Source organism: Podarcis cretensis (genome assembly GCF_951804945.1).
Source record: "Podarcis cretensis genome assembly, chromosome: 14".
Lineage (NCBI taxonomy): Eukaryota > Metazoa > Chordata > Lepidosauria > Squamata > Lacertidae > Podarcis > Podarcis cretensis.
Genome location: NC_137183.1, coordinates 6,234,965 through 6,248,036, shown reverse-complemented (window position 1 = coordinate 6,248,036; position 13,072 = coordinate 6,234,965). Strand labels below are relative to the sequence as shown.

At 47.7% G+C, this 13,072-nt stretch overlaps 1 protein-coding gene across 1 annotated transcript in view; it reads right to left on the bottom strand.

Moving 5' to 3' along the window:
* The window catches only part of ALDH1A2 (aldehyde dehydrogenase 1 family member A2), a 71,216-nt gene that overhangs the window by 18,934 nt on the left and 39,210 nt on the right, over positions 1-13,072 (bottom strand). Inside the window, exons 6-8 of the mRNA XM_079953350.1 lie at positions 7,503-7,564; positions 5,012-5,140; positions 4,654-4,767 (exon numbers count right to left, since the gene is read on the bottom strand). Coding sequence (XP_079809476.1) covers positions 4,654-4,767; positions 5,012-5,140; positions 7,503-7,564 — 305 coding nt within the window. The remainder of the gene's footprint in view (positions 1-4,653; positions 4,768-5,011; positions 5,141-7,502; positions 7,565-13,072) is intronic.

Sequence of the window (13,072 nt, the reverse complement as noted above, 5' to 3'; positions counted from 1 at the left end):
GTATAGGGCTTTGAAGGCTAAAACCAGCACCTTAAACCTGATCCTGTACTCCACCGGGAGCCAGTGCAGCTTAGCTACCGTGGTTCTGCTTAGCTACCGTGACTTACAGCAGCCTTTACTGCCAAATGTTTGGACTGCAACTCCCATCAGCCGCAGCTATTGATAGACCAATGCTCTTCCATTAATGTCTCCAATTTGTTTCTACAGCCATCTAGGCTAGAACAGGACCAACACTGAAGGAGCAAAGAGAAGGAAGGAAGGATCCAGAGTTGAAAGCAATGTGATGCTGAGATGCTGGTAAAAGACTCTCCTGCTCCACATATTCCCAGAGGACTTTGAGGCATCTGGCTATTGGGACTGGCATAGACACTTCTAAAGTTGTTCCCAGACCTGAGATTCCATTTGGTTTGTTGCCTGAGGGCTCACTGACATTACATTGCCTATATTCTGCTTTCTCTTCATCCTTGATAACTGGATGCTCATTTAACAAGGGGCAGAGAGGTAGGAAGGCAGGTGAAGCCATACAGGGGATGAAAACACTCAAGCAGCCCCAGGAATACCACTCCCTGTTCACTTCCCAAGGCCAGCGCGATAGCACCCCAGAGCCAAGTGTTTGTTCAGAAGTAGGGGAAAGAGATTTTTGGAGATGCTGATGAAGCAGTAAAGATCTCCAAGGACGTGCTCTGTGGGGAGCTGGCTTCAGGCACCAGGCCCATTGGCAGGCCAACTCTGCTTTACAAAGATGTCTGCAAACATGACATGAAGGATGGCAACATTGATCGTGCCATGTGGGAATCCCATGCAGATAACTGCAGCACCTGGAGGTAATCAGTCTGATTGTGTATCCACAGCAGTGACCAAAGTAGGAATGACCTCTGGGAGGAGCACAGAAAGAAAAACGCTATGGTGCATCTGCACAGGCACAACCGGACGCCTTCATCTGCCCCAGTTGCAAAAAAACATGTCTCTCCCACATCGGTCTCTACAGCTACAGCAGGCCATACTGGCCATTTGGGCTAGTAGCCACTGAGAGCGTTATGCTCCATGGATTGGTCCAATTCCCTTTTAGAAAAAGTCCACGGTGGTAGACATTGTACACCTTGCAAGAGTGAATGTCATCATTTAACTCTGAGATGTGCAGAGAAGTAACTCCTTTAGACTGTCCCGAATCTTCCACCACTCAGCTTCATGGAATGATCCCATTTCGTTCTTGCACTATGGAGAGAAGGAGAGAAACGTCCCTCTTTCTCCACACCCGTTTCTTCTACTTCTGAGGGCTCTGTGACTGATCTGAGGCTCAGCGGGGGGGAAAGCATGGAGTGTGGAGCACACATTTTGCTTTGCTTTCTCCCAAAGGCAGCATTTGGGCCTCAGCCTTGGTGCTTACAGAAACCCAGCGTTTTTGCAGAGCTATCCCTAATGAGCCATGGCAGCATGAAACACAAGCGATGGGGGATTGTGCAGAGAAGCGATCCATGACGGGTGGGTTCGTGTAAGAAGTTGCCTGCCTGCAGGCTGGGGGGGACCGGCCCTGCTGCATCCCCACCTGGGAGAGGTGAGCCGTGAATGGGAAAAGAGGCGGGGTGCTGGGATGGGGAGAGCACATCAAAGGCTCCACAAAGATCTGACATATGGTCCATCTCCCAATCTCCCACCACCACCAAACAGTCATTATTCAGGAGTTGGAGGATGACCAAAAAAAGTTAACTGGCAATGGCCATGTTGTTTTACAAGCAGCAGGGCTGCAAACACTTTTTCCTAAATGCATGTGATTTATCAGCAAAGACTGAGATGCTACAGGCACTTGTCTGGGAGTGAGCTGGTCTGTGTTTACCAGAAACTTCTTCTGAGTAACAGGTATAGAATTGGTTGGCACAGATGAAAGACTTCCATGGGCCTCAAGTCCCTGCAAACTCCAGTACTCAGATGGGCCCCTGCTCCTAATCCCTCCATCTTAGGTGGTGAAGCTAGTGTTCACTAAGGACGGGGCCTTCCTTGTTGTGGCACCTCCTCTATGAAACAGCTTGCAGACAAGTTCCTTCACAGTTTCAGGCAGTTGGCAAAGACCTGACTTTTCAAAAGGGTCTTTAGTTGTGTACTTTTTGCTATTTTTGTGTTGCTTGAATTTGTCAAAGAGGCTGGATTAGCTGCTTGTCCTGTCAGTTTTAATGTATTTTTTATATCTTTTAAAAGTCAGTAGTGCATACATTTGTGTTACTCTGTTTTTATTGCTGATTGTTAGCTGTGTTCAGTCTCTTTGGAGAAACAGTAAGGAGGTTTAAAAAGAAAAAAGTAGTTTTTTAAAAAACAATTATATATACAAGAATCCCATCAGAGCACGTGGGTCTCTGTATTGTTCATGTGAATGGGTATTGCACAGATGCACACAAATTATATTAGACAGCTGAGATCAGGGATGTCCAACAGGTTGATCGCGATCTACCAATCTATCATGGGGCGTCCCTGGTTGATCCTGGTCGTTTGCATGATCCTGATCACCCCCCCCCCCTGAAAAAAAGCTCAGCAACTTTGGTCAATCCAATCCACTGTCAGTTTTTTATAGTGGGAGTAGATTGCAGTCTCTTAGGCATTGGACATGCCTGGCTTAGACGTCAGAAAAGATGACAGGCTTGCTGCCCCCCACTCAGTGACCCTGACCTCCAGCTCTAGCCCCGACTATCATCCTGCTCTGAGGACTTGCTGTTAAACAGTGGTACACAAATACTGGAAACAAATAAATCTGTGTGCATTCATGAAAAGAACTAGTGACTGGCAATTGGTAGCCCAAGCTGCAAACCCTGTGGTTCCAAACTAAGGTCTTCAGTGGCAGAATGCTGTTTGCCCCCACCAGCCGTTTGGGGGCTGATATGTCTTTCACAGCGTGGATGAAAAGCCAAGCCAGAAAAGATTTCAGAAGTTTGAGGCAGGCCTTACCAGGAAGCTTGTTTATGGGCCTGAATCTGGCAAACTTTGCCAGCCTTTCTGTTGCCTGTTAACAAGACATCTTTTAACTTTCCTAAACTATCACTCTCTGCTCCCAGTTCCTGGAGGTGGTGGCATATAAATTTTGAAAGCAGGAGTAAACCCAGTCTTCAGGTTGTGCGAGAGATATTCAACGGATACAAGCAGGAGAAAACAAACCATTTCACCTTTATGTTAACAAAGCTAGGCAGCCTTCATTAGTTCTGAGAAGCCCAATGCTCTGCAGAACAGCTGATCTTACAAGACTGGTTTGAAAGTGTTACTACATCGACTTGCTGTTACAAGAATTCCACAGAACAGGAAATAAAAAACAATATGGAACAGTTTACACTCGCGTTACATTAAAATGTTCCAGCTGTTCCCACTTTAGGTTCTTAGAGAATTGCTTTTTTTCATCTCTGTAACGCTTTTCACTTCCTATTAGTAAGGCTCTTAAAGGCAGGTATTGAGTTAGGACAAAATCCACAGCATTTTGAGTTTAAACGCCTATTAGAAATGAAAGCCCGCTGGAATGACGCTAAAAATTTATTTTGGCTACAAGAGACAATTCTGAAACCAAATCCATCTGTATTTTTCGTCCTGCAATCAGGAGTGCATCCTGCATGAGAGTCTCTTTAACTGAAATATAGGCCACATACAGCTACAAAATCTGTCAATGGAACCTGACTCTGTCTTTACCAGACTCTCCAGAATGATCCAATATTGGTGTCAACAGGTAGTAGCCATCTGAGGGAGCCTTTGCAGGGTCTATAGTGAAGGGGCCCCACCTTGGGCACAATCCAGGGACAAGCTTATCTTCATTCTTTTTATTTTAATTTTACTTTTGTATGCTGCCTTTCCAAGGAGCACTCTTTTGAGGTGGCCGATGTATTAAAGTTCAAAACACAACAGCAACACTAAACAAAGGAAACACCTTAAATCCTCTCTAGGAAAGCTCATGGCTTGCAGCCACATTTATCTGTCTCTTCAAACCAAACAAGAGTTCCATTAAAAACCCTATGCAGAACTGGATAAATTAACTGGGAAAATTAGATATACTAAAGATCAAAAGTTCATCGAAGACTGGGGGAAATTTGTGGATTATCTGAAAAATATATGTGGTGTGAATACAACGCTAGCGGGATTTAAAGAGGCACTGTAAAAAAAAGAAAATAAGTATTGTTTATGAGAAATAATAGGAGTAAGGAGGAAAAATGGCAATACGAAAGAAGGGAATGTGTATTAAAGGTGTAACTACGGATGATTGTCAGAGACGTTGAAGGAAGTCAAAAAATAACTATGATTTGTTGTATGCGGGATTGAACGAAGAATTGGATGGAAATTTATAAAATGTATAATAATAAAAATTATTATAAAAAAAAAGAGTTCCATTAAAAACCACAGCAACCAAGAGAAGCTCCACCTCTGTAAAGACCCTCTCGGGCAAAGGACTCTTCTTCAGGGCCTTTGGGAAAAGTGGAGCGTGCCAGAACCTCCAGAGGCTGATGGGTAAGGACTTCTGCAAAGCCCGACTGAAATGGGCAGGCCTGTGGCACATCTCCCAGGCAGTTCAGCAAGGACTTCCTGGAGGTGATGCTCTGCCCTGGCCTTAACTGGGAAAGCGAATCTCCACCGCAGGCACCAGAATGCCTTGTTGGGTGAAGCCAGACAGCCTCTAGAGCACCCACTTACCTCGGTGGATCCAGTGAAGGCAATCTTATCTATCCCCACGTGAGAAGCAATTGCTGCGCCGGTGGTGGGTCCAAATCCTGGCAGGATATTGACCACTCCGGGTGGAAACCCAGCCTGTTGCAACAACAAAGAGAGACAAGGGGGAGGGCCAAGCTGTTTAGGGCGAATGGACCACACACAAGCCAAGCTGGGCAGCTCCCTGGATGCATCCTCTGACTCAGTGCTATTTATCTAGAAAAAGAGGAGCCAGAACTCAACATGAACACCTCCCTTGCTCTCTTAAAACCGAGTTCCAGAACTGAGTTCCGGCAAGGCCTGGCTGAAAAAAGCCCGGCTCTGACCCCGCTCCTCTGCTCACCTCCTTGATGAGGGCTCCCATGTGGAGTGCGGTCAGCGGCGTTTGCTCTGCCGGCTTGATGACGATGGTGTTGCCGCAGCAGAGAGCAGGTGCAATCTTCCACGCAAACATCAGCAGGGGGAAATTCCACTGAAGGAAAGAATGCAGCCATTATTACTAAGGCAGCCACATGACCCAAGAAATCCTAGCTGCTCGAGTCCTCTGGAGGGCAAAAGGGTTGCCAAAGGTGGTCTTAGCTTATCAATCCACCAGTGATATTTATTTACTTATTTAGCCCATTTTAAAGAACAAGGTGGAGAACATTAGAGCAACATCAACCTGCTCCAATGTTTGCTTTCTTCTTCCCTCCCTGGTCCTTTTTTCCTTTTGTATCATGTCTGTTAGATTGTGCTTAGAAAAACTATAAGTGCTCTGTAGGTGAACTGTACTCATATTAAGCACAGTAATCATGCAGTGCCAATGTGTCGTTCCACTTCTGCAGCCTGGAATGCCTCTGGTTTGACCAGAATACAAAAGCATCATCATCATAATAATCATTGTTTAAAAAATGAAAAGCAATATTCCTAAAACTGGGCTTGGCCAACTGATGTTCTTGGATACTTTACATCTACTGTAACTATTGTGTGCTCCACATACAACATCCCACAATTAAATGTACACAGAAAAATCAAAAAAGCCAAACTTCCTAAGTGAGGCTTTGCAGGTGTAGACCACATTCCTCTAGCCTAGTACTGTGTTTCCAATAGTGGTCAACTGTGCAAGGCATGAGGGCAATAAACCCTACCCCCACCCTGCTGCCTCTGACAATGGGGCTCCCTTTAGCACTCATGACTAACAGCCACTGATCTACTTCTCGCTCGTGGCTCATGGCTATGTGGCAAGGGGTCCATCATCACTCTTGTGACAGCAAATTCCATCAGTTGGTTCTTCTGCTCTTTTCAAACAGGCACTAAAATACACGAGGCTCTGATATTCGTCAGAACTACTACTGGGGATATTTTGGCTAACTATTTGAATGATAACTTATTTAATCACCACTGGTAGGGGGTGTCACTAGGACCCCTATTGCTGTGCAGTCCTGTACAAACACATATTAGAAGGCTTAGCTGTGCTGATTTTAATCGGAGCTGGCACTGGGCTTCAGGACTCTGGGTTGACCTTGGCAGTTTCCGAGCAACTTGCAAACGTTTGTTTTAAAATGCTCATTAAGTCTGCGGGGTTTTGTAGCAGCAGATTACAGTTTGAATGCTTTTGCAGGGACTCTCTGGTTTTAACAGTGAGAAGCCATTCCAAATCAAGAGACGCAGTTACTAAAGGGGAGCTGGTGCACTGTTGTACCCCTTTAATGGGGGACACAATGGACTTCTTGAAGGGATGCAGACCTTGGCCTGAGTAGCAGAACTTCTCAGGCCAACCCTTTGAACTCTGTGGGGCCCTGAAGCTGGTGGATATAGCAGAGATGCCCTCTGCAACATGAAGCTATACTGGATTATGCACTCTCCCCACCTCCCCAATCATGCAATAGATGTGATGGAAGTCTGTGGCCTTTGCGTTTCCTCTTTTCCTGCTCTGAGTCTGAAGCTTTGAATCCAATTTTCCATGGGAGACCAGCTACATCAGGAGCAGGCACATCAACCAGGGGCATCAGATACAAAACTGCCCAGGAGGGAAGCTGTCCTTTCTGCCATACAATGGAAGCTACTCTGTGTTAGTCAGGGACATGTGCACCTTTGCACCTGCCCTTCCAGACCAACAATAAATCTGACAGACTAGGTGGTGGAGGTCTGGTTGGAAAGACACGCTTGCCCTACCCCTGCCTAGCAAAATGGCTGGACTGAGCCGGCTCTAGCAGTGGAAGGCTAATCCAGATGAGGAGAAGATGTTATAGCCATCTCCTGCTGGAAGGGGGACACCAGGGGTCCTCTCTGGTGGGGGGCACTCCTCTCCAGCAAACTCCTCAATAGCCCCTTTTGCCCAATGGAAGGGACCAGTTCTAGGGAAGTATATTATATCGTGGAGTTTTCTGCCCTGTTTAGGGCAAGAAGGAAAAAGATGAAGAACCTGAAAATTATCCTCCCTGGATCCCAGTTACGCTGCAGTTTGGAACAGGAGAGATAAAAAGATCCTGCTGGATTAAAAGGGGGGGGGGCTCCACTTCCTCCCCATTGTGCAAACATCTCAATTGGCTGACAGCCGCCTGATGCTAATGCCGTGTTTTGCTTTGCTCTCTCCAGTCCTGGGAATTCTGTGACTGGAGGCCTCACCTCCCTAATAATGCAGCTCTAAAACTCTATTAGGATGTGCAAATAAGCACTGGTAGGGCGGCTGTTAAAGATATGTCAACAATGTGCGCTCAGTTCCGCCTGCCTCCCCCCATTGCCCGGTCTCCCATAATGAAAAACACGCCTTGCTGAAGCCTGGGGCTTATGGGCCTTTTCAAGGGAGCTCATTCCAGTGAAAATAAATATGAGGTGCGAGCACAGATACTCACAGGGATGATCTGTCCACACACACCGATGGGCTCATGTCTTGTAAAGGTGAAATAATCTCCATCTGAAAGAGAGGAGCCTGGTTACTCTCAGAAGCACTTGGGCCAGGCAAGCCACACAAAAAAGAAAAGAAAATCGAAGGGGGAAGAGGTTGAGACAGCTTTGATGGGTGGGACTATATCTTTTTTAAAGCTACCAAAGCATTACTGGAGAACATTCAGCCTGGGAACTTTGGAAGCACCAATTCATTTGCTGTGTACTAAATGAATTGTAATGGTTCTAGGAGTTGCTCGTGCATAAATCGGTGCCACACCTGGCTGGGTTGCCTGAGTGAACCCTTTCTGTCCGGACAGCCACTCACCCGTGGCTGTCTCAATCGCTGGCAGAATCCGTCAGTGGGCGTTTCTTGAACTTCTTCCAGCAAAGAAGCTCTTTGACGCCTAGTCTCCGCCTACTCTCCCTGCGCGGAAGCCTTCTGCGCAGGGAGGGTGTGGGCAGCGGAGGACCCATGCTCTCCCCACTGGTCTCCGGCAAGGAGTCATGGAGCCACCTCGCCGATTCTCCCATCTGCCCCCCTTCTCCACTGGTGCTACGCTGATTTCCTTCCCCAGAAGATGGGCTGCTTCTCTCCCTCCCGGGACGCTCTCCGTAATCCCTCTGGAGCCCTCCCTCTCCCTCTGGCTCCGATGACAGTTCCCTGACATGAATGGATCACAGAATCATAGAATTATGGGGTTGAGAGGGATCCAAGGGTCATTAGTCCACCCTCTGCAATGCAGGATTTACAGCTAAGGCATCTGTGAGAGATGGCCATTCAACTTCTGTTCAGAAACTTCCAAAGAAGGAGAGTCCACCATCTTCCCAGGTAGCCTGTCCCACTGTTGAGCAATGCTTACTGTCATTAAGTTCTTCCTTCAGCAGTGCTGCTTGGACCCCACAGTGTGGGTGCCATGAACCTTAAGGTGCGGCGTATGTGCATGTTCCAATGCCACATCGGCAACTGAGCTGGGGCCTGCAGCACAGACACACCTCAGAAGCTTGTCCATGGCCACAGCAGAAGCGCAGGCCCCGGCCCAGTTGCTGCCGTGGTGCCAGAGCGCCAGAGGTTAAGGAAGCAAAGTGCAGGGGCAGCATGCGAGGGGGGGCAGAGGCAGGGCACCCACAGCAAAAGTTTTGTGGGTGCCCAGGCCGCCAGGCCACCCTGGAGGTGGCACCAGTGTTCCTAATGTTTAGTCGGAGCCCCCTTTCTTGTAATTTGAATCCATTGGTTCAGGTCCTACACTCTGGAACAGGAGAAAACAGGCTTGCTCCACCTGGGCTCGCAGAATATCTTCCTTTTGGGTGCTTATCATTCTGCATCAACTCCCTAGCTAAAAGGGAGTTCATCTGCCACCAAGTTCAAGTGTTGCAGAAGAGGCTCTGGGGAGCTTCTTCCAGGGTTCACAGTCAGATTGCAGTGCATGCCAGGGTGATGCTGCTAGCTTTCCTTGTTGCCTCATCTGAATTTACAGAGTGCCCCACAGAACAGACCCTATTGCCTCTCCCCTCTGCGTGGTGATGCATTTCAGCAGTGGTGAGAGGGACATAAGGGGAGCCTGGGACAGCCCTACCATTAGACACTGTGAGACAGCTGCCTCAGGTGGCAGATGCTGATGGGTGTGTGTGGAGCAGACAGAGCTGTGGCTGGCACAACACCTGTCCTTCACCCTCTAAGCTAGCCTTCCCTACTTCCCTATGGTGCAGTGCAGGATACAATCCCATCTCAGTACTGAGATGCACTCCAACAGCCAGTCCAGCTGGCAGCTTCTCTACACTGATTTTTTTTTTTGGGGGGGGAACCTCCCCAGAGCCAGAGCCCTGCCAGATCAGACCAAGGATCCATCTAGTTTTCTTTTGCCCACAGTGACTAATCAAACACTTCCACAGACAGGGCTTCAAGACAATAGCTTGCATAGGTAGACTTCCTCTGAATATGGAGGTTCCGGGTAGCCCTTGTGAATAATAGCTATGGGTAGCCTTATCCTCTTCCATGAATTTATCTAATTCCCTTTAACTCCTACAAGGGAACACACTAGGCAGGCTCAAGTGGATCAAAAACTGGGTCTCCCACCTCTTTACATTTTTGGCAAATGCTAACTATAATGTGAGTGGGCCCTGATCCTCATTGGTCTCCCCTGCTTCACCAACCACGGCTCCCAATGTGTACAGAGAACTCGAGGGGGGGGTGCTTACATGAATTTAGCTCCAGTTTGGGCTCAGTTCCCACTGCTAAATGAAAGCTCTTTGTGGCCGAGTGCCCACAACTGATTCACTAACTTTGCAACAGCTGACAGCGGAAGCAGTTTTGTGTTAGCAAATTAGCCATAACAGCTTCCTTTCATCATATAATATATAAAACTTATGAAAGTTTAATAAGCTGTTTAATCTCACACTGAATCCGCATGCACGTATCAGGACAGCTGCCAGATTCAGCAGCATTTGCACTCTGGATAGGCAGATTCTAGAGGGACTGAAGGAAGACAAGCAGGAAGAGGGGGAATTTGGTGTCCAGCTCTGGGCCCTTGAGCCAAAGGGCATCCACTTCCTTACTCTTAACCCGCAAAGGCTGGAGGGTGGGTGTGCTGAAACGTGACAAACAATGTACAATACATATATATGCACACTTAACAACATTTTGAGAAACCCCCTTCCCTCCAGTCTCCCTGAAAAGCAAAACTGGGTCAGGGATTTTCCAGGGAACCCCAAAAGAGCAGCAGGGTGTAGGATCACCAGGGCTAAGTCCATCAGAAGAAACTGCTGGATCAGTGCCAAGGGGCTGGGCAGGCACGGTGGGATCCATTTGTCTTCCGCCCCTCAGCCCACCCCCAGCAAGGGCACGAGTGTGCACCCACCCACCCACACATACACACGAGCGGTATGGAGACGCTCCGCTGCTGTTGTGACCAGAAGCGGGAAACACATACAGAGATGCAACAGGCAACCTCCTTCTCAGTGAGCAAGTCTCTTGTCCCCATTGGGAAAAGTGAGTGATCCAATCAGACCCAATGCAACATCACCTCCACCAGCAAAGACTAGCTGGAGGGAGAGCAAGGCGCAAACAATGAATTTCAAGGAGAGCTATAGCGGGCAGCCTCCTCCTCTCTCTGTTTGGGCACACAGGAGCCTTTGATTCTTTCTTTCCTTGCTGCCTTGTAGTTCCACACTAGTACCTCTCACGGCAGCTTTTAGGGGTTCCTGGAGTTCCCAATGGGCTTTGGATGTGTCACTCGCCCAGTACGCCAGGAGTCCGCAGCTAAGGCTGGCAAGGGACACATCAAGATTTACTGGGGCTGGTTGCATTTTGGGGAGGCATCTGTGCAAACGTCTGGTCATAATAAAGGGATGAATCCAGAAAGCATCCTGGTTTCTAAACATAGTTTTCAACTTGACTTTGATTAGAAACAAGCCCCTTCTCTAGCTTGCTGAATTTCTTCACCCTGTTCCGTTTGCTCCACAAAACGGGGTGGGGTGAGTGGGAGAAAGACAGACCAGCGCAGAGCTCCAGACTGACCAGCTGGGGATTTGCTTTTGCTTCTTGTGATGTTTCCAAGGCCCTGGAAGGAGACTAATAAAGATAGGCCCGTTATCAGTGAAGTGGGAGCAAGGAGGAGCCCGATAAGAAGCAGTAGGGACAGGAAAGAGGAGAAGGAGAGAGAGAGGAAAAGATTGGCTAATTAGTAAAAGGCACAGACGATGAGACAGAAAGAAAACATTCTAGCTAGACAGAGGGGGCTGGCTTTTTGTGCGTGCAATAACCCCCGCTTGTGCAACTTGGAAGCCCTAATTCTGCAGAAACCAGGGAGATCCCTTTTAACACATCTGCTCAGATCACACATCATTATCAGGTTTTGAGCAGTGGGCACACAGAACCTATTCTGCTCAGATAATCTCATCTGGGAACTGGGCAAGCTGAAGTCTCTTCCTGGAACAGCACAAAGGCCTCCCAAATTACAAGAAACAATGATTTGGGGATTATTTTCACTTCCTTTCCTGTTCCTGAGACAACAGGAAAGATGGTCGATGTGTCAGCCAGCCACCTTCTTATTTTGCAATGTTGAGAACTGAACCCCCCCCCCCCCTGGAAAAAAAAGGAAACTTGGGTTTTTTTAAAGAAGTCAACAGAAGGGCCAGTCCTGCGAAAAAGAAAACATTCTGAAAAGGGAGGGGGGGGGGAATCTCAGGAGCTCCTTTCAAAATGTGACTTTAAAAAACAACAGGCTGAATCCAGCTCAAAAAATACATCTCTGTTGTGAGATCCCCAATGAAATGCCTTGCATTAGACCCTGTCTGGTCTTAGCCCATGGCTGTCTCCTTCATCCTTCTCCATCCTGGCGTGTTCTGCAGCCTGCAGCATGGCAGTGCTGTCTAGGGCTGATGGGAGTTGGAATCCAAGAACACTGAGAGGTCACCAGCCTGTGGCCTTCCACATGAAGCATGGCGGTTCTGCTGCCACTGAGGCAAGGCCCATCTCCCAACACTCCTAGGGGACCCAAGTGTACTGTTTGCAGGTGAGTGGTTCCCAGCATTAGTTAATCATGACTCTTCCACTGAATTATCAACATTGCAGATGACCTTCCACACTACCAGGAAGAGAGGATTCTGGGTTTCCTGCCCCCCAAATGCCCACATGGCTGTTTGCCATCCACATGAGTGGATGCAATGTAGCTGGTGGGGTGTGGGTGTTGTTTGTAGTGCAGCACACCCTCACTATAAACCTTGTGGTGGGTGCAGTGCCATAGCTATTGGGCTAGCCAGGGTTTTTGCCCCAGGTGAAGACTCCAGAAGGGCACCATTGAGGCTCCCAGCCTGTATGTGTTTGGGCGCAAATGCACATAGCGGGGGATACCAAACTGAGTCTTTGACCCGGGTGAAATAAAACCTAGTTTCACCCCTGGGTGGGTGCCATTTTATAATCTCATCAGTTTTTAAAAAATGATCTTTTAATTAGTGCTAGAACATTTTTCTGGCTTTGCCCCAAACCCCTATGACAGAAAGAGTTAGTGCTATAGGACTTTAAGAGCAGGGGGACCAGAGACCAAATTGCAAATATGCGCTGGATTATGGAGAAAGCTAGAGAGTTCCAGAAAGACATCTACTTCTGCTTCATTGACTGTGCAAAAGCCTTTGACTGTGTCGACCACAGCAAACTATGGCAAGTTCTTAAAGAAATGGGAGTGCCTGATCACCTCATCTGTCTCCTGAGAAATCTCTATGTGGGACAAGAAGCTACAGTTAGAACGGGATATGGAACAACTGATTGGTTCAAAATTGGGAAAGGAGTACAACAAGACTGTACATTGTCTCCCTGCTTATTTAACTTATATGCAGACTTCATCATGCGAAAGGCTGGGCTGGATGAATCCCAAGCCGGAATTGAGATTGCAAGAAGAAATATCAACAACCTCAGATATGCAGATGACAACAACCTTGATGGCAGAAAATGAGGAGGAATTAAAGAAACTTTTAATGAGGGTGAAAGAGGAGAGCGCAAAATATGGTCTGAAGCTTAGCATCAAAAAAACTAAGATCATGG